This window comes from Equus caballus, chromosome 14 (assembly GCF_041296265.1).
Source record: "Equus caballus isolate H_3958 breed thoroughbred chromosome 14, TB-T2T, whole genome shotgun sequence".
Lineage (NCBI taxonomy): Eukaryota > Metazoa > Chordata > Mammalia > Perissodactyla > Equidae > Equus > Equus caballus.
In genome coordinates, this window is record NC_091697.1 from 10,379,428 (window position 1) to 10,406,572 (window position 27,145).

The 27,145-nt window shown below is 47.3% G+C and overlaps 1 protein-coding gene across 1 annotated transcript; it reads left to right on the forward strand.

Annotated features, from left to right (window-relative positions):
* Positions 1-17,298: 17,298 nt before the first annotated feature.
* On the forward strand, positions 17,299-23,204 carry LOC138917526 (ral guanine nucleotide dissociation stimulator-like). The gene is made up of 5 exons (XM_070234675.1): positions 17,299-17,608; positions 18,389-18,604; positions 19,571-19,634; positions 21,584-21,615; positions 22,742-23,204. The coding sequence occupies exons 1-5, from the start codon at positions 17,516-17,518 to the stop codon at positions 22,862-22,864; spliced, it is 528 nt and encodes a 175-aa protein (XP_070090776.1). The 5' UTR covers positions 17,299-17,515; the 3' UTR covers positions 22,865-23,204.
* Positions 23,205-27,145: the final 3,941 nt, after the last annotated feature.

Sequence of the window (27,145 nt, forward strand, 5' to 3'; positions counted from 1 at the left end):
GACCCACCACAAGCCACCACAAGTATATGGGGCCCCTCTTCCTTCCTAAGAGAAGCCCTCTAGCCCCACACATCCACCAGTCAATTATTACTCGGGAGCTGGGAAGCCAAGGTATGGAATTCTGGTTTTAGGGCCGTCCTACTGATCACAAAGATTATACCAATAATTCAATCTGATGCCAGTCCTTGAGCCCCTAGTCTTGTCAAATTAAGAAACAAATATAACATAAGGGGGGATGCTTTGAGGAGAGGCACCTGGCAACATTTGAAGGGGATGGACTTTCTGCAGAAAGTTTTGCCTAATTTGGATCTTTAATAATGAGTAAGAGTTACCGAGGAAAATAAGGTATGGTAAGTGTTCCTGGCAGAGGGAATTCCATGAGGAAAGGCCCAGTATCCAAAAACAGCATAGTGTATGGAAGAATTGATAGGAATTTGGTTTGCCTGAAGCACAAAGCCAAACTCAGAGTGAATGAATCAATGAGGCTGAAGAGTCAGCAGGAGCCAGATTTGGAAGGGCCTTGAGTTCCAGGTCAAGAAACGTGAACTTAATTCTGAAGACCTTAGAGAGCATGGGTGTTACTAGAGCAGGAGTGCTCCTAGTGAGATTTTCATTTCAAATTTTTTTTCTAATGTTCAAGGCAGAGAACATCCTTTAGACAGAGCATCCAATGAGTCTGTTAAGGTGTTGTTTCTGGTGAGAAAAGACAAGACAGGGCTGGGACATGGATGGAGAGAAGAAATGTAATGAGGACCATTCTGCAAGTGGAATTGGTGTTACTAGGAAGTGAGGGAGAAAGATCTGAGCAGAAATGCTGGCTTCAACATGGATGACCACATCAGTGGGTGGTGGTACCACTGGGAGAGAGGATAAATGATTATAATGAATGTGGGCCTCTGATCTGGCCGCAGGCCAGCTCTCAGTGATGGCCATATCTCCCCCCCCACTTACTGCAGCTGAGGCACGACCTGAAGACCCTCACCCTCAACTTCAGCATCTCCAACCTCCAGTATTCAACAGACATGAGCAAGGGCTCAGGCACGTTCAACTCCACTGGGAGAGTCCTGCAGCACCTGATGAGACCCTGGTGCCTGCAGCTCCTGGTAAGATGAGCCCCAGCCAGCCACTCCCCAAGTACTGTCTCTCCTGCTCCTCCTCCTCCTCCTCCTTTCTCCACAGCTTTGATCCTTGGTCAAGAAGAGTAGCCTGGTCCCCTTGTACATGGATTTTGGACTGATTTACCTCAGGTAATTTTCTTTTCATAGAATTTGCCAGTCATGACCACTTTTGGTGACCACCCCAATTTTCAATCTTCACACTGACTGCCAATTTGCTCCTCCCTCACTCTGGCCCCCATTATCAGAGGTTTCAGGACATCTCTCTACAGTCCCCCTCTCCCTGGGCCTCAGAAGGATGGGGCAGCCACTGGTGTGGATTCTGTCTGCACCTACCATGCTCACTCCATGGCTCATGACAGAGGCCACGTGTGACCAAGAGCAGCATTCCTGGGAGCTGAAACAGCTGACCCACCATGTCACCCCAAGGGACCTCTACCACCTGATCAGGGACAGCCTTTTTGTCAGTGGTAAGTGTTCATGCAGAGCTTAGAATTACAATGATCATTACTTATAGTGTTCTATTTTATTTCCTCTTTAACAATCAGCCCAAGTTCTGGTTGGGGGACACCTTCCTCAAACCTCCAAAGGGAGACTCTCTCTTGTTATTTTAGATCTGATTCATATACTATGTGTTTGCATTTCTTAGGGTTTTCTCTATAAATTATCAAGTCATCTGCAAAAGGAAATAATTTTACATATTCCTTTCGAATTTAGATGCCTTTTTAAAATTTGTCTTGCCTAAGTGCCCTCATTAGAACCTCTAGTTCAAGGTGAATAACACATGAAACGAGGGCCAAGAACATTGTTTCATCCCTGGTCTTAGGGGGAAATTATCAGTCTTTCACCACCGACTGTGATATTACCTGTCGGTTTTCAAGGATTTTACTTATTAGATTGATAAAGTTCCTTTCTGTTCCTAATGTGTTGAGTGTTATTTGTTTTTCTTTTTTAATTATTAAGGATGTTGTATTTTGTGAAATTCTCTTTTGTATGTCTGTATCACGGTCAAGTGGCATTTTTCCTTTATTCTATTAATATGGCCAGTTACATGAATCAATTTTCCAGATAGGAAGCCACACTTTCAGCTAGAGGTGAGAGACTGAGACTTTCTCTAGTCTTTCCTGGGCATGCACAGAGCCCTGCACACTTGTGGCCTTCTAGATCCTCACCAATACATTGGAGCTTTTCAGAGCCCTCATACACATGTCATTCTCCTAATTTTTCTTTTCAGTTTTTCGCTCACCTCTCACTTGCCTCAACTAGTATAGCTCGCTCAGGTAGCTACAATAGCAAATAATTACCACTGATTGTTCTGGTAAGCATGCTAGGGGAGGTTCTCCTCACTGAGCAAGCTCTGAGTCAACTCAAGAGAAGCCCCGAAAATTGGACATTTACAAGGAGCTGACAGGTAGGTCAGATGGTGAAATTCAATGGGGATGGGTCTTTGTGAACTCCAAACTCATTATGCCTTCTAGGCTGCTGGTTTTTACATCTACCATGGTTCTGAGACTGATGGTTTTCCAAGTTACTAAGGCTATGATCAGAGTAGGATGGGAACAGCACAAATTTTAATGCCACTGAGATTATTCCCTTTACCAAGATTCCACTGTCTTTCTTAACTAGACACTCCTCAGATTGTGGCAAGCATTTGGTTAACTTCTAGACTTCTGAAAAAGTTGATTTTTACCATTTTCACCAGTGTCCTCATTGTTTGCATGGATTTTCAGAAGTCCTTACTCCAACATTTCAGAAATGTTCTCCCTGTGGCTATTTATTTATAAATTAATTACGTTAAATTACATGACATGAGAAATTTAGTTCTTCGCTCACACACATTAGCCACATTTTAAGTGCTCAAAAACCACATGGGGCTAATAATGATTCTATTGGATAGTGCGGACACAAATGTTAACATCCTTGCTGAAAGTTCTCTTAAACAGGGCCTAGAAGCAGGGCATCTAGAATCAGGGTAGAACTCCAGACAATCTTGTTCACCCCTTGTGCCCTTCCAGCTCTGTCCCCTGCAGTAACCACAATAGGGCGGCCTCCCTGTGTAACTTCTCACCATTGGGACACAGAATGGATAGAGTTGTGATCTGTGAGGAATTCTTGTATCTTGCCCAGAATGGTACCCAGCTGCTGAGCCTTTCCCTGGACAAGAACAGTGTCCTCATGGATGGTAAGACTCCCTCCACATTGGGGTGGAGTGTGGTTTCCAACTTCCACACCTGGGGTCCTTGCTGGGAATCTGGATGCCTGGGGATGGGACAGCATTTGACTTTCTCAGACGGGCAGAAGATGACATAGTCCCCCAGGCTTTGCCCACCATTGAGGGAGAGAAAAGGACTCCCAGTGGGATATAGCAGGCACTTGCCTTCTCTCAGATGGCTCTGTGGCCTCAGGATAGTCACTTCCCCTGTCAGGACACCTGCTACATTATCTCTGCATTGAATACACTTGGTCAGATGATCATTGAGGACCTTCAGCTGTGTGTGAACGAGCCTTGGCAGATGTGACAAGATGGGCCTGTTTTCTTATCCATGGGCTGTATGAAAATAGGTAAGGGCTTGATGGCTCATAGGCTATATTCTGCCAAGTCCTGCTATAGATCAGAAGGATGCACTAGAACTTTCTGTAATGATGGAAATGTTCTATATCTGTGCTATCCAGTACAAAGCCACATGTGGATACCGAGTAATTGAAGGGTGGCATCGTGACTGGTTTATATCAATACTGTTTTTAATGTTACTAAGGTAACTGACTTTTAATTTTGTTTAATTAAAATTAATTTTTATTTAAAAAGGCACTTGATACTCCATATTGGACAACACATCACTAAGAAGTTGCCTGGAGAGAGGTTGCACATGCAGTGAGATTTGTAACCCTCCCCAGTGCCCAGTGAGTGCTCTGTGTCCCTAACCTGTGGAGTTGATGGTGTAGCTGGCAATAACAAGAATAGGTGACTGAAATTATAAATGATATGATGTGAACCAGTCCATACTTGGGAGCTGTAATAGAGAAGGTTTCCTAAAGGAAATTCCATTGTAGGTGAATCCTGGCATATGAATATAAAACAACTTGGTAAAGGAGAAGGCAACGAATGTGTTTCTATGCAGAGAAGAAATCATTTGAATGGGAACTTACAAATTTACACAGGTCCCATGGGCTTGCCAACTAATGACGTGTGCTCTGCTCCCCCCCCACATCATAAGATGGCTTGGCAGAATTTCAGTCCTCTGTGCCCAGAGGTATAAATTTAATTTAATTTGTTACACTCCTGTAGTGTGATAATGGCCTTGGACTATGTAGCAAAGTGTCCAAATTTTTCAGACATGCAAACTGAAATGGGGTGAAACATCAGGATGTCTACTTGCCTTTAATATTTTAGTGAGGAGTTGGTGTCAAGATAGCAGCATAGGAAGACTCTGAACTCACCTCCTACCATGAAAACAACCAAGCTACAACCATTTTTTGAACAATTACGCCTGAGAGAGAAGTGGAAACTGGATAAAAAGGATCCCCAAAACAGGGGAGAGTTCTGACCAAGGTAGAAGAGGGAGGAACTCCTTCTGGATATAAAAATGTCACCTTCATGAACCATGGAGCTTCACATCTGGGTGAGAAAAACCCTAAGTTACACAGCCTTCCCTGGAGGAGTGGGGGATCTGAACTGGGAAGCATTACTGTGATAAGCACCCATCAGACTCCGTATAACTGAAGTGAGTCTCAGAATATCTGGCTTTGCTGGCTAGTAAATGGAATTGGGAACACCCCTAGGAAAGCTATTGGACATAAGCTGAAAAAGCCCTCTTAAAGGGCCCACACACACATTCACAGGTTTCAGAAAGCAACCTAAAATCAACAGAAAGAAAGGTGCAAAGTCCTTTGATGAAGAAAGACTCACTTGATAAGCTCTGGGTGCATCTCTCTGAGATGTGAGAGCTCTCCAAGGACTGAGAAATTGGTGGGATCTGTTATCATGACCTAGTACAGGAGTGCAGACACAGATGTTGGCTGATGCCATTGGAGTTCTTCCTCTGGCCTGTTAGCCTTGGAGTCTGCCCCACCCATTACAGCAAGTATTTAATCCAACTCAGACAGGGCAGACAGCCCACCCTAGGGACTGGCCCCAACCAACAGCAAGCCCTCAAGCAACCTTTGACTTGCATAGGCTGTGTGCCAGGATCTGCTGCAGGCAGGAAAGTGGCTCTGCCTCTGCAGGGCAGGACGTGTGAGGATCATTGGAGTGGGTTGGGCATTGGGCACAGCATGTGTGGAGCCTCTGCAGTGTGGTGACTGGGTCTGCTCCAGGGAGCAGGGATGTGTTCACAGGCCAGGACTGTACTGACAGTGTGTGTGGACCTGTGGGCCATGGGGCTTATCAGCAACAGAAGACCTGTGCTTTGCAAAAAGTCACATATGGGATCAGCCCCTCCTTCCCAAGCCTGAAACAATTGGGTGCTCTGGTTCCTGGGGCCAGCCCCACTCAGCTGCAAACCTGAGAGAGCTGACAACAGTCTTGCAGGCTGGAATCCTACAGCAATTGTAACCCCTTGAGCCTAGCAACCAGTCACACTGGAGTCCTGTTCACTTAACAGAAAAACTGCAACAGGAATGTGCTCTTAGATATTACAGCCAGTGGTGCTGCCTGTCCCCAAATGCAACAAAGTGACTGAAGTGTCCAGAACAGCAGCACACAGAGCTGAGAATTACAACCAGCCAACCAGGGGGACAGCATGGACTCCTTGGGAACCTGCAGTAAAAGCAACCTTGCAACAAGGGAAGGACACATGTGGCCCACACAGGAGTCACTCCTTGAACATTTGGAACTAGTGATGAGAGGGAAGCACACTGCTGAGCCTCAAAAGGCATGTCCTACATAAAGCCACTTCTCCATGATCAGGAGACATAGCTGACCCACCTAATACATAGATATAAGGACAGAGAAAGTGGCAAAATGAGGAGGCAAAGGAATACATTCCAAGCAAGGGAACAGGAAAAACCCCAGAAAAAGAACTAAATGAAGTGGAAATAAGCAATCTACGTGACAAAGACTTCAAAGAAAAAGTCATAACGATGCTCACTGATGTTGGGATAAGATTTGATGACCCCAGTGAGAACGTCAACCAAGAATTGGAAAATATAAAAAAAAATGAAAGGAAGAATACAGTAGTAGAAATGAAAAATTCACTAGAGGAACTCAATAGCAGAGTAGATGATACAGAAGAATGGATCAGCCAGCTGGACAAAAGAGTAGGGGAAATCACCCAAGCTGAACAGATAAAAGAAAAAGGAACTAAAAAGAACCAACAATCTAAGTTAATTCTGAGACATCATTAAGCCCATTATCATTCATATTATAGGTGTCCCAGAAGGAGAAGAGAAAGACAAAGGGGTGAGAGAATCTATTCAAAGAAATGATAGCTGAAAACTTTCCTAACCTAAGGAAAGAGACATCCAAGCACAGCAAGCACAGAGATCACCAAACAAGATAATCCCAAAGAGGCCCACACCAAGACACATTGTAATTGAAACATCAAAAATTAAAGATAAAGAGAGAATCCTAAAAGCCACAAGAGAAAGGCAACAAGTGACATACAAAGGAAAGCCCATAAGGCTGTCAGCTGACTTCTCAGCTGAAACCTTGCAGGTTAGAAGAGAGTGGCAGGATATATTTCAAGTGCTGAAAGGAAAAAACCTACAGCCAAAAATACTCTACACAGCAAGGTTTTCACTCAGAATGGAAGGAGAGAGAAAGAGTTCCCCAGACGAGCAAAAATTAAAGGAGTTTATCCCCAAGAAGCCAGTTTTACAGGAAATGCTAAAGGAACTTATTTAAGTGGGAAAGAGAAGATAAAAAGAAGGGATAAGAAATTACAATAAAATAAAAAGACAATAAAATCACTGTTAAAGGTAAAAATACAGTAAATGTAGCAGAGCAACCACACATGAAGATAATATGGAAGTCAAAATACAAAAGAACTAAAATTACCTATTTCAATGATAATAGGATAATGGATACTCACACACAAAATTAGAGGTTAGATTTGATATCAAAAGCACAAAATGTGGGAGGAGGGGTGTAAAAGAGTCAAGTTTTTAACAAGAAGTCAAACTAGAGAGATCAGCAACTCAATGTAGATTGCTATATATGTAGATTATTACATACGAACCTCATAGTATTCACAAACCAGAAACCTGTAATAAATATATAAATAATTCAGAGAAAGGAACCCAAACATGATATTAAAGAAAGTCCCCAAACACAAGAGAATAGAGCAAGAGAAGAAGGAAGGAATAGAGAAGAACTATTAAAACACCCAGAAAAAATAACAAAATAGGAGTAAATACATATTTACCAATAGCTACTTTAAACGTCAATGGACTAAATGCTCCCATCAAAAGGCATAGGGTGGAAGATTGGATTAAAAAAAAACAAGACTCATGCATATGTTGTATACAAGAGACACACTTCAGACCTAAAGACACTCACAACCTGAAAGTTAAGGGATGGGAAAAAATACTCCATGCAAATGACAAAGAAAAGAAAGCTAGGGTGGCAATACTTATATCAGACAAAATACACTTTAAAACAAAAACTGTAACAAGAGACAAAAAGGGCACTACATAATGATAAAGGGAACAATCCAACAAGAGGATATAGCACTTGTAAATATCTTTGCACCTCACATAGGAGCACCCTTATATATAAAGCAATTATTAACAGACATAAGAGGAGAAATAGAGACTAACACAATAATAGTAAGGGACTTTAACACTCCACTTACACCAATGGATAGATCATGCAAATGGAAAATCAAAAAGGAAATATCAGCCTTAAATGACACTTTAGATCAGATGGACTTAGTAGATATATAGAGAAAATTCCATCCAGAAACCATAGAATACAGATTCTTTTCAAATGCACATGGAACATTCTCCAGGATTGCTCACATATTAGGCCACAAAAGAAGTCTTATTAAATTTAATAAGATTGAAACAATACCAGGCATCTTCTCTGACCACAAAGGTATGAAACTAAAAATCAACTACAGGAAGAAAATCAGAAAAGCCACAAATATGTGGAGATTAAACAAAATGCAACTGTACGACAATTGGGTCAATGAAAAAATCAAAGGAGAAATAAAAAATTGCCTGGAAACAAATAAAAATGAAAATATGACATGCCAAAATCTATGGGATACAGCAAAAGCAATTCTAAGAAGGAAGTTTATAGCAATTCAGGTCTATGTCAACAAACAAGAAAAACAAATAAAGCCCAATATCAGTAGAAGGAGGGAAATAAAAATCAGAGCAAAAGTAAATGAAATAGAGACTAAAATACAACAGAAAAAAATCAATGGATCCAAGAGCTGATTCTTTGAAAGGATAAACAAAATTGGCAAACCTTTACTTAGACTCACAAAGAAAAAAGAGAGCAGGCTCAAATAACATCAGAAATGAAAAAGGAGAAATTGCAATGGACACCTCACACATGCAAAATATTACAAGAGAATACCATGAAAAGCTATATGCCAACAAATTGGATAATATAGAAGAACTGGATAAATCCTTAGAAACATACCACCTTCAAACTGAATCAAGAAGAACTAGAGAATTTTAATAGAGCAATCACCAGTATGTAGAACAAAACAGTAATGAAAAACTTCCCAAAAAATAAAAGCCCAAGACCAGACGGCTTCCCTGGTGAATTCTACCAAACATTCAAAGACTTAATACCTATCCTTCTCTAAATTTTACAAAACCTTGAAGAGGTGGAGAAGCTACCTAACTCATTCTACAAAACCAATAGAACCCTGATACCAAAACCAGACAAGGATATCACAGAAAAGGAAAATTATAGGCCGGTATCACTGATGAACATCGATGCAAAACTCTGCAACAAAATACTAGCAAATGAAATACAACAATACATTAAAAAGATCATACACCATGGCCAAGTGGGATTCACTCCAGGGATGCAGGGATAGTTCAACATCTGCAAATCAATCAACGTGATACACCACATTAATAAAGTGAAGAATAAAAAGCACACGATCATCTCAATATATGCAGAAACAGCATTTGGCATGATATAGCATCCATTTCTGATAAAAACTCTGAAGAAAAATGGGTAGAAAAGGAAAGTACCTCAAAATAATAAAGGCCATATATGACAAACTCACAGCTAATATAATTCTCGATGGAGAAAAATTGCATGCTGTCCCTCTAAGAACAGGAACCAGACAAGAATACCCACGTTCACCACTCTTATTACCATAGTATTGGTAGTCTTAACCTGAGTAATCAAGCAAGATAAAGGAATAAAAAGGATCCGAATTGGAAAGGAAGAAGTGAAACTGTCACTATTTGAAGATGACATGATTTCATATGTAGAAAACCCTAAGGAATCCACCCAAAAACTTTTAGAAATAATAAATGAATATGGCCAAGTTGCAGGATGCAAAATCAACATCCAAAAATTAGTTGACTTTGTATACACTAACAACGAAGTAGCCAAAAGAGAAATTAAGAATGCAATCCCATTTACAGTTGCATCACAAAGAATAAAATATCTAGGATTAAACTTAATAAAAGAGGAGGAAGGTCAGTATGATGAAAAATATAAAACATTGTTGAAAGAAATTGAAGATGACACAAGAAGTGGAAAGATATTCCGTGCTCTTGGATTGGAAGAATTAACATAGTTAAAATGTTCATACTTCCTCAAGCAATCTACAGATTCACTGAAATCTCTATCAAAGTTCTAACAACATTTTTCAGATAAATAGAATGGAGAATCCTAATGCTTATATGGAACAACAAAAGACCCCGAATAGCCACAGGAATCCTGAAAAAAAGAGAACAAAAATGGACGTATCAGACTCCGTGATGTCAAAATATACTACAAAGCTATAGTAAGCTAAATGGCATGGTACTGGCACAAAAACAGATATACAGTTCAATGGAAGAGGATCGAGAGCCAAGAAATAAATCCACACATCTGTGGACAGCTAATTTTCAAGAAGGGTGCCAACAACATACAATGGAGAAAGGAAAGTCTCTTCAATAAGTGGTGTTTGGAAAATTGGACAGCCACATGCAAATGAATGAATGTAGGTCATTATCTTACACCACATAGAAAAATTAACTCAAAGTCAAGTAAAGACTTGAAGGTAAGTCCCAGAACCATTAAACTTCTAGAAGAAAACATAGGCAGTCCACTCTTTGACATCAGTCTTAGCAGCATATTTTGAAGTACCATGTCTGACAGGGCAAGGGAAACAATAGAAAAAATAAACAAACGGGACTATATGAAACTAAAAATCTTCTGCACAGCAAAGGAAACCATCAACAAGACGAAAAGACATTCTAACAATTGGAAGAAGATATTTGCAAATCATATATCTGATAAGGGGTTAATATCCAAAATATACACAGAACTCATATATCTCAACAACAAAAAACTAACAACCTAATTTAAAAAATGGGCAAAAGATCTGAACAGGCAATTCTCCAAAGAAAATATAAATATGTCCAACCTGCACATGAAAAGGTGTTCAACATCATCAACCATCAAGGAAATGTAAATCAAAACTACAAAGAGATATCACCTCACTCCCATCCCAATGGCTATAATTAAGAAGACAGGAAACGATAAGTGTTGGAGAAGATGTGGAGAGAAGGGAACCATCATACACTGCTGGTGGGAGTGCAAACTAGTGCAGTCACTATGGAAAACAGTATGGAGATTCCTCAAAAAATTATGAACAGATCTACCATATGATTCAGCTATTCCATTGCTCGGTATTTATCCAAAAAGCATGAAAAGACAAATGCAGAAAGGTACATACATCTCCATGTTCATCACAGCGCTATTCACAATAGCCAAGACTTGGAAGCAACTGAGATGACATCAAGAGACGAATGGATAAAGAAGATATAGTATATATATATATATATATATATATATATATATATATATATATACACACACAATGGAATACTAGTTGGCCACAAGAAATGGTGAAACCCTGCCATTTGTGACATCATGGTTGGAACTTAAGGGTATTACACTAAGTGAAATATTTCAGAGGGAGAAAGTCAAATACAGTATGATTTTACTCATAAGTGGAATGTAAAACCAATGACAAACAAACGCATAGAGGCAGAGATTGGATTGGTAGTTACCAGAGGCGAAGGGGGGAGGCAGGAGGAGGAAAGGAGTGATTAGGCACATGTGTGTGGTAATGGATTGTAATTAGTCTTTGGGTGCTGAACATGATGAATCTACACAGAAATGGAAACACCTAAAGTGGTGCACCTGAAATTTACATAATGTTATAAACCAATGTGACCAAAATAAAAGAAAATGATAAAAACAAAGGCTGGCAGAGGATATGAACACACATTTTTCCAAAGAAGATATATAGATGGCCAATAGGCACATGAAAAGATGTTCAGTGTCACGAATTATTAGGGAATTGCAAATCAAAACTACGAGATATCATCTTACACCTGTCAGAATGGCCACAATTAACAAGACAAAAATAGCAAATGTTGGAGAGGATGGGGAGAAAAGAGAACCCTCAGACACTGCTGCTGGGAATGGAAACCGATGCAGCCACTATGGAAAACAGTAGGAGATTTCCCCAAAAGTTAAAAATAGAAATACCACATAGAGCTATCCCACTACTGAATATTTATCCAAGGAACATAAAATAACAATTCAGAGATTTATTAATTATTCACAATTGCCAACATGTGGAAGCAACCCAAATGCCCATTAACAGATGAATGGATAAAGACGATGTTGTAGATACATAGATAGATAGATAGATAGATAGATAGATAGATAGATAGATGCCCACACTATGGTGTACAACTCAGCCATAAAAAGAGACAAAATTGTGCTTTTGCGACAACATGGATGGAGCTTGAGTGTATTATGCTAATTGAAATAAGCCAGAGAAAGACATACACGTTATGATTTCACCAATATGTGGAATATAAACTCATAGAAAAGGAAAACAGATTGGTGGTTACCAGAGGGGAAGGACTTGGAAGAGGCAAAAAGGGGCAAAGGAGTACATATCTATGGTGATGGAAAAAAACTAGACTATTAGTGGTGAGTATTATGGTATCTATACAGAAACTGATATATAACAATGTACACCTGAAATTACACGATGTTATAAGCTAATATGACCTCAATAAAATAATTAAATAAAAAACATTTTTAAAGGAAAATATGGGAGAAAGCAAAGGTGGCAAGTGTGGGTAATTTACACATTGGATGGAATACTGTTTTAATTGGATGAAGTTTACATTGTTAAATCTAGTCAATCGATGTTTCCAATACTGTTCTACTTTCCTGTGTTTTTGCAAACTTTTATTTAAAAAAGTAAAGCACGTTCACATGTATTCCATTTTATTGACTTCCAGGGTACTCTCCCAACAGAAACAATGCCTTGACTGATAACTCTGGTAAGCGTCAAGGAAGCCCTAGTCCAGGGTGGGGAGGGAATATCTTGATGCTGTGCCTCAAAGAGAACCGTGCACACTGGGTCTTGGATGATGATGAATGCTGGCCAACACATGTCAAGGACCGTGAGACAGTGTGGGGACAGCAGAAGCCTTGGGGAAATGACAGGAGCTGGGTCATCCCAGCGCTTATCTCCCTAGACTTCCCCTTCTGGGCCATCATCCTCATCTACTTGGCAGGGCTCCTGGTGCTCATCACACGCCTGCTCTGCGGTCTCCTGGTAAGCAGGGTAGTGTCGTTTGGCTTCTTTCTGTTGGGTTGTAAGAGCTCTTGCTATATTATAAATATATGTGCTTTACTAGGGATATGTTTTGCAAATAGTGTCTCTCATTGGCGACTTGATGTTGGTAGCTCCTTTAGAGCTTGAATCAGTAGTGGCATTATCATCCGTCCAACTCTGAGGGGCTGACTCCCCTGTCCCAGGTGTTTCCATCAACCCAAAGGATCATGTTCAATAATGAATAATTCAGAAACATATTAACCCGCCAAAAATCTCTGATGACTAGATTTTACCCACACTCTCATACCATAGATACCCGTTCCTCAAGATCGGAAGTGATGCCACATCACCATGCCCTCAGCTTAATTTCTCTTCTCCTATCCTACCATTCCTGGAATCCATGGTCGGTGACCTCAGTAATTCCCTTGGAACCATCCAAATATTCTTACTGCTCATCATAGCTGCCTTGTAAAACTTCAACCTGAGAAGATCTGATTATTTCCCATGCCTTAGCTGCTGATGGTATTATGATTTTATGACAAAACAGGATATTTTGGGGGCTGGCCCTGTGGCACAATGGTTAAGTTCATGTGCTCCACTTCGGCGGTCCGGGGTTTCACTGCTTCAGATCCCAGGCATGGACATGGCACTGCTCGTCAGGCCATGCTGAGGCGGTGTCCCACACAGCACGACCAGAGGTGCTCAAAACTAGAGTATACACCTAGGTACTGTGGGTCTTTGGTGAGGAGGAAAAAAACCCAGGATATTTTGGCACCACTGTAAATCTAAAATCAGGATCAGACTGCAGACCCTGTGAGCTGCAGCCATTAGGACAAGCACTTGGGTTTGCTGACAGAGAGAAGAGAACCTTTAGTGGGTGTGGGTACTAGGGTTCAAGAAGCCTCCATGACTCCTGGATAGAATCAAAGAAGGGGCCAGCCCGATGGAGCAGCGGTTAAGTTCACACGTTCCACTTCTCAGTGTCCCGGTGTTCACTGGTTCAGATTTCGGGTGCGGACATGGCACCGCTTGGCACGCCATGCTGTGGTAGGGGTCCCACATATAAAGGAGAAGAAGATGGGCACAGATGTTAGCTCAGGGCCAGTCTTCCTCAGCAAAAAGAGGAGGACTGGCAGTAGTTAGCTGAGGACTAATCTTCCTCAAAAAAAAAAAAAAGAATCAAAGAAGACGATGCAGGACAGAGGAGTGATGCTTGGGTGTGACTATGCTTGGGAATGTCCATAGGAAGATGTATGTGTCATTGGTAATGCCTTCAACAGTGCTGTTCATTCATTGATTCATCCTATATCATGGACTGCTTTCTACGTCCACCCAGGCACTATTCTCCCCTCTGGATCTTACACTGTCAGAAGAATTAATTTTCATTTATAATATATAGGTACAGTGCTTGTAATGTGCTACGTGTTCCAAGCATTTTTCAAACATCAAGTCCTTTAATTCTCTCCACGTCCTTACAAATTAGGTACACTTATCATTCTTGCCAACAACAGATAAAGAAACTGAGGCCCCGACGAGATAAGTATCCTGCCAACTACCAATATCTACGAAGTGATTGAGCTGGAATCGGAACATAAGATGTTGGCTTCATATTCTCTGCTCTTAACCATGATATTTCCTCTCTAAGTCTTCACACCATGAAAACATTGGATCAGTGTATCCATTTCCTTGTTACACCCAGTAGCCCCACTCTTTGATCTCTGTCTGAAAAAGATATTATTTACATCAAAACTGTTGCATATATACACCAAAATGACTTCTACCAATATCCCATGTCCTGGAAAATACATAGAGAACATTTCAGAACCTTTCTTGCCCAGGCTGGGAGTGCTTCTGGGAAATCCCACTAAGAAAATCCTAAGAAATCCCACTAAGGAAATCCTCTAAGAAGCCAAGGGCAGGCTGGGAGCTGGGTCTCAGGGGAAAGGTGAGCTCAGGAGTTACCGTGGAATTACAGAATGGATGGGAGGCCTCAGCAGGAACTGACTTCAGGATCTGGTGGTGTTTGAAACTGGGTGCTAATTTTCTGGCAGTGGGAGTAGGGGCTGATGCTGCATTACAGGAATAGGGAATGGCTCCTGGTGTTCTTGGGGAAACTAGACTCAGGAAATAGGGAATGAAGTTTACTTTCACAATGGATTTGTGACGGGAGGCACTCTGTACCTGATTTGTGGTGGGAATTTCCCTATAGCCAAGTCTAGGCATTCCCCCGAGACCTTCTGTCCTGTCCCTGGGGCAATGTCTTTGCAGAGCTGCACACAGGAGATGGCCAAAGAGATGGCAGATGGCTTCAGTTTCTCCATCTCCCTGGACAGAGAGCAGATGCAACAGGCCACCAACAATGACCAGGGCTGGTCTGAGGTGACTGGGCACAGAAGGGTCTCCTAATCCAGGACCCTGAGATGGTGCCACTGACAGTATGTCCCTTCTGGTCCCAGTCAGCCTGAAGATGAGTCCACTTTTTATCCAAACGAGGCCTGCAGGATACATGCTCTCCAGGTAGCTGTGATAGAGAAGCTGTCAGAGTCCATGGTCCCAGCCTTCCTGGGTAGAATCATCTGCAACATCACCACCTTCGTGTGCAACTACTCGGCCTTCAGCACATTCCACCAGGTCCTGGACCAGCTGTTTACTAAGTGAGTGCCCGCCTCATCCTCAGCACTGTGGTGACTCTGCCCATTGCCAGCTGTAAGTTTTGGGAATGTCAGCACATCTCTCTGAGCCTCAGTTTGGTCTTGTGAAAAGTGGGGTGGGAGACAATGAACATCATACGGTTCTCCCAGGAATGAATGAAATCAGCCATGGCAAGTGGTTCCTGATGCCTGGCTTTACAGAGAGGGCTGTGGGACAGGCTGTGGTTGCTCATGGTGATTAACTTCTCTGTCTCCCATAAAACTTACTCTTCCTCTTTCATCACTGACTTGTGGCCTTTCTGAGTTTGGAAAAGTACCTGGAGAGCACACTGTCAAGGAGTTTGAGATTCCATCCAGCTGGTCCTGGTCCTTGCCCTTCACGTAGCCAATGAGGGATTTCTGAGGCAGCAAAGGGGCCCCAGGACCACTCAGATACCTGGGATGGTTACAGTTGGAGTTCACTCAACAATGTGCATTAAACACATACTCCATATTAAACTTCTGGAGACACTAAGCGTAACTCAGTGAATGAAGCAGACACCCTGTCTGGGCCTCAATTCTAGTCAGAGAGAGTCACTCTTGACATCATTAATAGGTCCCTTCCACCATACATCCTGTGTGACGTCCTCATATGCTCTTGGGCATCTGGAGGCATCTTCCCCCATTGTGAGTGGGATGGACCACAGACCCACCTAAATAAGTGAGTGGTCTATGGGTCCAGAAGGAGGGTTTCCTGTCTCTAGCAGAGAGGGTAGGGGAAGAACATGGGGGCCATGGCTCTGCCAGGCCTGGAAGAACACTGTGTCTCAATTATATTTTGATTCCCCTGGGAGGGTTAGGTTCTGGCAGCTTCTTCTCAAAGAGGACAGGAGTATAAGAGAGCTTTGTATGGGTCTCAGGCCTCCTGAGAACCAGAAGGGAGTCTGGGCTGAGTTGTCCCCTAGAGACCCATCACCACCAGAGTCCCAGCTCCTTTGGCCACCCTTTCTCCAAATCCACCCCTTGTGACCACCACAATCAGGTCCAGAGCAGGAGGTGCGTGAGCAAGCTGCTCACAAATCTGCCTGAGTCTTCATTCCATTAACCCACATGCATGGAGAGCTGGGGTGGACGTTGGGCTCTTTGGGAGAAGAGTATCAGTGGGAACAAGAGACTGCCACAGACTCTGTGTTAAGCCTGCTGCAGGAGAAGGCCTGCCACTGCCAGAACAGCCAGGCAGGGTTCAAGGCTGGGATGGGGCTTTCCCCTGGAAGGGATGGAGCAGGCACAAGGGTCCCAGTCCAAATGAGAGTGCCTTAGGACAGCAATGTGGAAGGAAAGGTCAGGCCTCTGACCCTATGGCCCATCTGCCTTCCCCCAGTGCTATCTATTTGATGTTGGGAAGCTGGCTGGACCAAGGGCAGGATTGCAGGGAGACCCTGCAGTTTCCCTGTTTGACGGTGAAGCTGGCCACTGTTCACATCATATTTGGTGGCTCAGACCTGGAGGGCCATGCTTGCCTTCTGCCAGACCACCTGGAGCATCTCAAGGTCATTGAGGCAGAACAGAACAGTGAGGGGGCTGCTTTCTGGGAAAACTGTCTGTGCTGAGGTTCATGGGCTGGAGTTCTCTTAAAGGCAGTAGAGTCTTTCCTGTTTTGGGAAAGGCACAGGAGCTTTCAAGTGTGTGGGTGAAACTTACTCTTTATCCTGCTCCATAGCCAGCTCCAAAGCTCCTGTCACTTCCAGAGCCAGAGCCAGTGCCGGTCCCCGGGCTAAAGCCAGCTGCATCTCCAGTCTCACCACCCGTGGTAGAGCTGGAGCCAGCATCCCCTGAATTGGCTGCTCCAGGACGAGAGCAAGGGCCACCATTAAAGGCAGCCCCAGCACCAGCTCCTGCACTGGAGCCCACTGGACGCTGCGCTCTACTGAGACTTCCAGTTCCATCTGCACCAGTCACAAGCCCACCAGATCCAGCCCCAGAGCCCACCTGCCCCTGGGCCATGACCACCAAGGACCAGCTGTGGGAAGAGAAGCCGAACCTCTTGGACCACCTTCCTCAGCTTGTGGCAGAGCAGCTGACAAGGATGGCTGCAGTGAGCAGTGGGGCTCACAGGGAGGGTGGTCCCTGCCTTCCTGGTGCCATGAGCCACCCCATACCTGCCATTCCCTGCTCACGATTCTGATGATCTGGGTCCAAATCACTGCTCCCTCCCTTACCAACAATGTGACCTCGGCAGCTTTCTTTCCCCCCAAGCCTTCGCTGTCCCCTAGCGAACAGGGAACAGTAGAGATGGGCACTCAGAGCACCTGCTGCACAGGGTGGCTGTGCCAATGAATGAGGTGGGAGAGAGTGGAAGGTGGGAAGAGTCTCGCCCTTTGGTGGGGGATGGGAACTCAGTGAGGTGCTGCCAGGTCCTTGGGTGGATCCCCCATCTGCGCAGGTGGCCTGGACAACCTCAGCACTTAGGCAGGTGATGTGTATTGACTCCTGTAGAGACAGTCTAACAAAGCTGCTGGTTGTCCCTGCCTCGGGGGAATGTGCATGGGAATGGGGAGTGGGACCCGAGGAGGCTGAGATGGGTGGATGATGGCCCTTCTGGTGGTCATGTGTGGGCTGCGTTCTGGAGCTTAGAGGAAGTGAGACAAGGCTGGGAGCAAACGTCCCCTCCCTTCCCCACAGTACTGTGTCTGGGGTCATCCTGGACTGGGTGCATTCAGTGGACACAGCCAAACCCAGGGACTCCCATAAGCCTCAGGCCACATGTTCTGCTTCCTGAGCTCCAGCTCTGATCTCACCCTGCCTGGGCCTAGGGGGACTGTGGACGCCAAGCTGGGGTGCAGCAGGGCTGGGTGATACTCTGAATCTTCTTCAGGAGCTGTTTAAAACGTTGGTGCCCGCCCACTGCCTCGGTTCCATCTGGTCTGAGTGCGACAACAGGGAACTCGAGTACCTCGCACCCACCGTCCGTGACACTGTGATGCATGACAACACCATGGCCAATTGCATCCTCGTCACTTGCCTTGGGGACCCGAGCATGACAGCGCAGGACAGGGCCAGGGTGGTGGAGCTCTGGGTCTGGGTGGCTGAGGTAAGTCATGGCAGGCCATGTCTGGAGGTGTGGGAATTGCCTCTTGTTTCTCAGCTCTCAGGATTGAAGCCTGGGGTCTGAGTCCCTGGACTGTCCCTTGGCTCTCCTCCAAGGGCCACACTGACTTTGACTTGAGGTCCCAGTGTGGACAAGCTCACTTCCTTCCTTGTGTTGAGCTGCAAATCTTTGTGCCTGGCAGTGTTACTCATCGGGTGCCACATGTGCCTGCCCTGGCTTCCCTGGGCATCTGTCTCCTCCAGGACAGGAGAAGTCCGTGAGGGGACAGAAGCCAGAGGTAGCAGAGCTCCAGCTCCCCCTCATGGCTCTATTTCTTCCCTTTCCCAGGAGTGCCGAGACCTGGGAAACTTCTCTTCCCTCCACACCATCCTTTCTGCCCTGCAGAGCCCTGCCATTACCCATCTCCAAGAGACCTGGGGACAAGTTTCCAGGTGGCTAGGCTGCTGTCCAGCCAGGCACCATGAGGGCGAGGTGGACCAGGAAGCCTGCTTTGGGCTGGCATGTCCCCCAAACTCAGCTGAGACCACCTGGGAGCCAGTGAACACTGGGCACAGGGACTGACCTGGGTGCTGGGTCTCTGAGTCTCTCAGGGCCCTTAGGCCATCAGTTCTGCCCCAAAGATTCATTTCCTTCAAGACCACATCCTGGCTTGAGCCCAGGTAGAGATTTTCAAGTGTTTCCTTTGCAGAAACAGAAGTCTCTATGCAGCTGAAACCAACATTGTTCCAAAGAGATCTGTTTGGGACATATGGGAATGCAGGCCTCAGGGGACAAGAGGAGAGGCCCCTCCGCAGTCCCATGGGGACCTTAGAGCTCAGAGATCCCCAGTGAATTCCTCATCCAGGCCCCAGGCAGTTTGGATATGCTGGGTTCTCAAATAAAAGGGATTACCCTTCAACCATCCCACAGTTTTTCTTGCTTTCTTTCTTTCTTTCCCAACCCCACAAGGAGAGTTCTCGAACCTGGAAGAAGTGGTGCAGAGAAGCATGTGAGCAGGGAGCTGCTCCTGCAGGTAACCTGGAGGCTGGAGATCTGGAAGGAGGCCAGAAGGAGAGGGGAGGGGAACATCCTGAGGGGATCCTAGGAGGTGAGGCTATGGCAAGGCTCAGCCCAGGCTGGGGGTCAGAGAGCCCTGTGAGGGTGGGGCAGGCTGGAGCCACTCGGCCAGGTCCCTCAAGACACCCTGGCCTCTCCCTCCCTGTCTGTTCAGCTGGGGTCTGGACAAACCCTGGGAGTCCAGAGGTCAGGGTCTTCATCAGATTTGGAGTCGGGGGTGGGGTGAAGGCAGCGGGGACAGGGCCTCTGGCTGGGATGGGGGCAGCCTCTCCTCAGTGGGTCCTTGAGCCAGTCACTGCCCCTCTGGGGGCCTGGGTCTCCTCCTCTGGGAAGTGGAGGGAAATGATCAGTGGTGTGGGCCTCCCAGCGGGGAGATACTGTCCAAGGGAGGACAGGAATGTGAGGAGATTTGTGCTGGCTCCTCCTTAAGAGGTGAGGGGAGAGCAGAGATGACACACAGATGACCCTGATTCCTCAGGAGACTCCTGGAAGCAGGTGACATTCTCCTCACACTTTTCAGATGAGGAAAGATGTCCAGGGAGGCCTGGGCAGGCCCAAGGTCACACAGGAGTGAGTCCTGGAGCCGGAACTGGTCTAGAATCAGAGCACCCTGGAGGAGGGAGCAGCAGAGGCAGCAGGGCACTGGAGCTGATGGCCAAGGTCTGAGGTCAGGGACCTTGGGGGACATGTGGAGGGGAGTATGGGCACACTGACCATGTCCTCTGCCCCAACAGGAGGCGACCTCCATGTTAGTGACTGCAGAGAGGGCCCGCCAGGGAGTCCAGGAGAGGCAGGGGCAGTAGGTGAGGGTGCCTGTGGGGGAGGGTCCCAGGAGTCAGAGGAGAGGGGGCTCCCCCTCCAGCTGGAGACCTCCCTCAGGAGAGGGGTCTTCCTCCTCCAGTGCATCTGCTGTGGCCACGGAGCATGATCTTCCTGCAATAGCAGTGAGCAGGAGGAGGCCTGGAAGCACTGGCAACAGGACAGATTTGGGGTGGGGAGGGGCAGGGACCACACCCCCTCGGATGGGCCAACAGCCAGCCCTGGGACTAGACTGGTGGAGTTTGGTGCTCCTGGAGGGGAGGGGAGGAGGGAATTGTGTGTGTTGGGGTGTCCCGAGGATCCTAGGCTGCTCTGTGTGGGAGTGTGGGGTGGGCAGGGGGCTGGGGTGTGGGGTTTCGGAGGAGGGTTCATGGGGGCACCTGAGAGCTGGAGCTCATCACCATGCCCACCCCAATGGCTGCACAGGGTGTTGTCCCCTCCCTGGTGACATTCTTCAGTTCCCTGGAGCTGCTGGACGCTATGATGCAGGATTATGTGGAGATGAGTGAGCCTGGACGTGGGTCCGGGGGCTCAGTCTCCTGAGGGTTGGGAGTAGAGAGTCCTTCCCTGAGCCCTGAGCTCTCTGCATTTGGCAAAGGTCCTCTCAGCAGAGCCTCCAACCTTGTGTGGGAGTCGGGGCATCAGGCCCATCTCCCCAGTGAGTGATGCAGGCTCTGCAGAAGCCACCGTCCAGGTTCCCTGGGCTGTTGAGGCTCAGAGCTGCCTGACTGAGTGGCCGCAGGAGGTGGTGTCTGAGCTGGACTCAGCCTCTCCCTCTGGCTCTGCCAATTAGGGAAGAGAAGTTGGGCCCCTCCCAGTCAGGAAACACATCAGTGGCTAAGCTGTCCCTTCCTGCCTGAGGCCTCAGTCTCCCCATGTCTCATCAGAGAGGGTTGGGTTACAAGGTCTCTTGCCTCAGTTGTTCTGTGCCCCTGCTCTGGAGCCCAGAGACTGGTCCAGGTCCAAGTCCTGTCTCTGGAAGGGCCTGCCCACTGGCAGCAGTGCAACATTGGAAGAGGTGTGGACAGGGGCTAGTGCTGGTGTAAGGGGGCTGTTTCTGATGGACTGTGGCTGTCTGCTTTCCAGGGGATGTGCTGAACTGTCAGAAATGGAATGAGGTAAGCGGCTGCAGCCTCACAGTGGGGAGGCTGGGGGTGTGTAAATCAGAGACACCCCCCCGTGGGCAGGACCCCCTCTGGCCTAATCCGCAGGGTCAGACATTTATTTGTAGAGTTTGATATACAGAGCTGGGGATCCTATGGCATTGGTGGGTAGGGGTAGGGCTGGCATCAAAGACACCTTCCTGGATGAGGAGCTATTTCGGGCCAAGTGTGAGAGCAGGCAAGTCCTGACTTGAATTGCAGGGAGGCAGGGTTCCCAAGCGGGCAAAGGCCCCAGACTGGCTCTTTGTCCCCCTAGTCACCCCCTCCAAGAGCCCTGCAGGGTCCCCGACTCAGGTCCTGTGTGCATCCTGTGCTTGCTTTGTCCTAGCAATTCAAACTGATGGAGGAGATCGAGCTGCTCCAGGAGGCTGCAAATCTGTACACAGTGCAGCCTGACAAGCACTTTGGGGCCTGGTTCCAGGCCATGGAGCCCCTGAGTGAGGAGGAGAGGTGAGGGAGGTCAGGAGTTGGGAGAGGGCAGGGCAGACTCTCTCTGCTGACCAGCTCCAGAGCCCATGGCCCTGGCTCCCTGGTCAGCCCCAGATCTGGTTGCATGGCGAACCCTGGGACCCTTGGACTCCAGCTGCTGGCAGGTTCCAGGATGCACATGTGATGTGTGGCTCCTGAGAGCTTCCAGCTCTACTCTGTCTTGTAGCTACAGCCTGTCCTGCCAGCTGGAGCCCAGATACCACTGGGCCAGAAAGATTTGACTCTTCTTCAAAGACAAGAAGAACAGCTCAGGGAAGAGTGTGTGTCTGCACTGGCAGTGGCTGAATCCACAGGCTCAGGAAACATTCAGGCTGAGCATGGGCCTGGGGAGGCAGACAGCTGGCCCTGGGTCCCAACTCCACTGGTGAGCAGTCCTGTCCTGGGCAATTGCACTCATGTTTCTCTGACTGGTTTCCTCCTCTGTGAAATGGGTGATGTTAAATATCAGCCCCTGTGTCAGGGACAGATGGGGTCCTGTTGGCTGTCTGACGACTCAGCACAGGGCTGGAGCACAGAGCACAGTGGGGGCAGGGAGGGGGTGTGTGCTGTAGGTCCAGGGCAGGCCCCTCAGGAAATGCCTCTCTTTCTCCAGACACCAGACCCCCAACCAAGGGCCCAGTGGTGGTGGTCCATGACCCTCCTGAGACCAGCTGAGCTACAATGGGGACACAGTGGGGACACTCAGGGTGCACAGGGTCATCTCCTCAGATTCTGATGAGAACTTTGTGATCCGTTTCCTGGGGTCCCCTGGAGGCCACGATGGAAGGCACCAACCCCTCTTCTCCCTCCCCCCTTTTCCCCAGCACCTATCTCCCTATTTGGAGGGGCCATGTTTTGTTGTCAATGGTAAATGCTGCATTTGAGTATAACATTAAATTGTTGCTTCTTTCTAATCCTGGGAGTGGAGGTGTGCGTCTTTCACTCCCTGTGCTCATGGAAACCAGATCCAGAAACTCACATTCCTTCTCGAATTTAGAAACCTCACAGAGTCATCAGCTCAGTTTATGTGGAGAAGGAAGAAGTGCCAGTCCCCTCCCTGGCTACTGAAGGACATGCCCAAGTCCCCCTTCCTCCAAGGACAGGATCATTGCAGTTGGGCTCACCCTGTCCAGGAGCAGAGACAGCCCCTCCTACCTCTTGGGACTAAGAGGTTGGAGGCATTTTCTCAGGCAGAACGACAACCACTGAGCTGGGCGTGTCTTTCAAACTAGCACATGCCTGTCCCTAGCACATGTCCTGCCCAGGACAGTGGCTGCCTTTCTACACTCTGCCAGAAGAGGGAACATTTTCCTGGTTTCTCTGGCACACAGATTAGGATCTTGTTTTCTGATTCAGTCTCTGGAATGTCTTCAGCTCAAACTGGGGAAAATACTGTCAAAAGCTCAAAATGTGCCTGTGAAGAGGACAAGGCCAGAGGAAGGTCCTGTGCAGATGGACCATGGGCAGGCAGGACTCTGCCTTCTCGGGCCCACTGAGGGGCTCCCTGTTCACCGTTGACCTAGGCTGGATCTTCCTGGGCTTCTGGTCCCTAACCCTGAATACCATTTCCTGCTTGTTGTCTATCTAAGGGGAAAGCTGTGGGATGCAGCTTTTAGGGCCTCAGCCAGGTCTCCCTCCATAAACCAAGTGCTCCCTGTGAGCTAGGATTTTCAGTGTCTCTGCACTCCTGCATACAATTGTATCTTAGGGCAGAAATTCCCTAGATGCCCCCAGCCTTTCTGCCAGGTCCATCATGGCCACTCCTCCCAGACTGGGCCTGATGGATCCCAGGTGAGCTCTGCTTTCCCAGGAGGATAGATGATCATCCTGACCAGGAATGACCCCACAGTCTCCCTACTGCCGAGGGTGACTTCTGGGCCTATGTGCTTCTCAGGCCCGTGGTGTCGGACAGTCCCAAATTTACACAATCTGGAGTATTTTTAGTGACTTTTCCTAAAGTCATTGCTGTGCCTGAGCCCAGCAAGCGTGTAGCCCCTCGGCTGGCTGTGTTCTTTCCACAGTCTTGTGCTGTGGTTCTGTCATGGGGATGTGTGCCTTTCCTGTGGGGGGTGTGAAAGAGGAGGCCTAAGAAGGGTGTGAGTCAGGGGTACTGCAGGGAATGAGAGCAACCTGATGATCTGTGGATGTGCGTGGACACAGCCTTACCGAGGGAAATGTTGAAATGCTTCCCATCTGGGTGCTAAACAGACACTGCTCTGAGCTCAACCAGAGCACCAGCTCCAGAACTAGGAGGGAAAGCCTGACCACCCAGCCTTTGCAATCTCGTCCCTTGGAAACAGCCTGAAACACAAGGGCTGGGTGAATCGCTTGGCACTTCTGACTCATCCTCTCCTTCCTGGTGGCTGCAAGTGTCACTCAGACACATGGCAGGCTGGGCTCTGCCAGGGAGGCCATCTCAGCACAGCCGGAAGCTGAGGATCAATCCGGGTCCCCGGCAGCCCAGGCCCTCCCTGATGCAGCACAGCCACCCAGGAAAGAGACTTGCCAGAGGAAGGTGGGGAAGGCTGTGCTGTCCCTCCAAGGAGAAAGAGTTGTGGCAGGTCCCAGGGCTAGTCCAGGGCCAGTATGAAGTCATGGGTGTCCCAAGAGTGTCTCCTCCAGGACTGGGGTGCTCCTGAGAGCCGACCCGGTACGTAGAAACATTTAGTTTGTTGCGGGAGTACAGCTGTGGACACAGGAGGCACATTTATCCCATCTTTGGGTTTCCAAATTCGACATAGATTGTGGAAGTTCACGAGGAAAGAAATTAGCAAATCTGGATGAAATGTTTCTTGTTCAAGGCACACAGAAGTTACCAAAACTGGCTTCCTAAGAGCTGACTTAGGAGAAGAGAATCTAATAATGTGAGTCCCTTGAAATGCCTCAGGTGAATATGGTGTTGGAAGGAAATGCTCAAAATGTTTGAGGAACTGGTAAGTCGGGTGCCATTTAAACTATTCCAGGTCCAAGGTGGGGACGGATGCTTGCATCTTGGCTTCCAGTGCAAGCGAAAACAAGATCATGGTGGAATTCAACTCAGTCTCTCCAAAGTGGTCGATGAGACGGCGTTTGTACTCCTCACTCATGGACCTCGAAAATATCTTGCTGTGTGGTCCATGCACGGATGCATCTTCCATTTGTGGAAGCTAGGAAAAAATCTGTCCAGTTGACAGCCACACCATCCAGTTCAATGCCATCTCCTCCCACTCACAGTGCCCTGCAAACCCATCTTGCTGATTTGGACACGATTTGCCTCATCACAGTGAGAGAGCCATACCAGGGTGTCCCAGAGCGCTGGGAACCATGTTCACACCACCTCCATCTGCCAAGACAGGAGCATCTCTGGACGGGTAACCTGAGTCCAGAACCCGACCTTTCCCTTGGCCTGGCTTAGGATTTGTCCCTGAATGACATGACTCGACCATTCTCCCGAATGCTGCCCCTGGGCTTAGGTGTGTCTGGAAGAATTACCAGCATGGGCTGGCCTCTCCTTCACCCTTAAGGAGACCAACGAGAATGCCCCTCGACTCGCCAACCTGCCCCTGGGTTTCGATGTCTACCAGGCCTGTCCCCATGACCCCAAGACTTTGGAGAGCACCTGTTCTGGCTCTCTGGAGGGAATCAGATTCTCCCTAACTACAAGCGCCCGACTACGCAAATCTGCGGCCATCATTACAGGAACCACTTCAGCACGGTCAGCTGAGGTCGGAATCCTTCCGGGGCTCACCAGAAGCCCCCAGGTAAGAGGGTCTGAATCCTGGAGAGAGAGACTCTGGTCTTCCCCAATGCCTTTCTCTCATCCAATCACAGGGAAAGGCAGAGCTCTACGTAAGTCCTCCCGGGGACTTCCTCAGATCGGGAGATTATTAGCTAGGTTGGGAAGGAAGAGCATGGTGAAGGAGCAGTGCCGTTGAAACATTGAGACTCAGCCCAGACTCATGCTCAAGGCCAAGGCATCCACCCCACAGCTCCTGGGAATATTGGCTGAGGACAGCTCACAGCTCTTTCCCTCACAGGACATCCCCACAGCATAGGGAACCACCTAACCTGAGGATACAGCCCTCTCCAGGGACAGCCAGGGCCCCATGTCTGGCAGATAAGGGAGTAAGAAGCCTGGTTCCCTTGTCTCAATTTTGGACAACACCAAAGGGCCGTCCCAGCTCCAGAGATCCCTGAGGGTTGGCTGAGACCCAGTGGCAACGGGCTTGTGCTTCAGCTTCTCCTGCTACCATCTCTGCTTTGCTAACTTCCCATAGGGATATCTCTCCAGAACACTTCCATACACTTTCCACATGCAATACTCCCTATCAGACTCAGAGTCTCTTGGTGGGGCCCCGATCTGTGACAAGCAGCCGTCAGGAGACATGACTTCTGACCATAGCAACATGAGATTTGGCCAATTCTGCTCTGGGAGAATCAGCTTTTAGACAATCTGAGAGGGTAGGTCATCATAATCTTCAGGACAACCTTAGGTAACACTCTGGTAAGAAATTAAATGCAACAATTAAGAAATCCATGACAAAAGATATATTTCTCCTCAGATTTACATCAAACATTGGTTGCTGGGGTGAAGGGACCCCTGCTTCCCAAGTCTTGTTGGGCAAGGCTGATGGAGACCCCATGACCTTGTTGCTACACTATCTGAAACTCACACCTTCTTCCATTGCTGCTGAAGGACAGAAAGAGCACCTGGGGCCTTTACACACCCTCATTTCTCCTTTGGCCAAAAAGTGATGCTGTTGGGCAGAAGTAGCCATACGTCCATTTGAAAACCAAGAGGGCTAGGAAATCTAGTCTTCTGTGTGCCAGAATGAAAGGAGAACTGGATGCAGTGCGCCATGCTCTTTCTCTACACCAAAGCAGACAGTCGCTCTCCCTGTCACATACAGAGTTCCCTCGCCCTCTTTCCCCAGGAGGACACCCTAAGATCCACTAAACTCAGGATCTCTAGCTGATCCTTAGGTTAACAGATCAAAGTGTTCAGTGGCCACACATGACAAAGAATACAGAACTTTCA

Coding starts and splice junctions, on each gene's coding strand:
- LOC138917526 (XM_070234675.1), top strand. CDS start 17,516: ATGACCACCAAGGACCAGCTGTGGGAAGAGAAGCCGAACCTCTTGGAC. Junction 18,605..19,570: donor TCTGGGTCTGGGTGGCTGAG/GTAAGTCATGGC, acceptor CAACCCCACAAG/GAGAGTTCTCGAACCTGGAA. Junction 21,616..22,741: donor ACTGTCAGAAATGGAATGAG/GTAAGCGGCTGC, acceptor CTCTTTCTCCAG/ACACCAGACCCCCAACCAAG.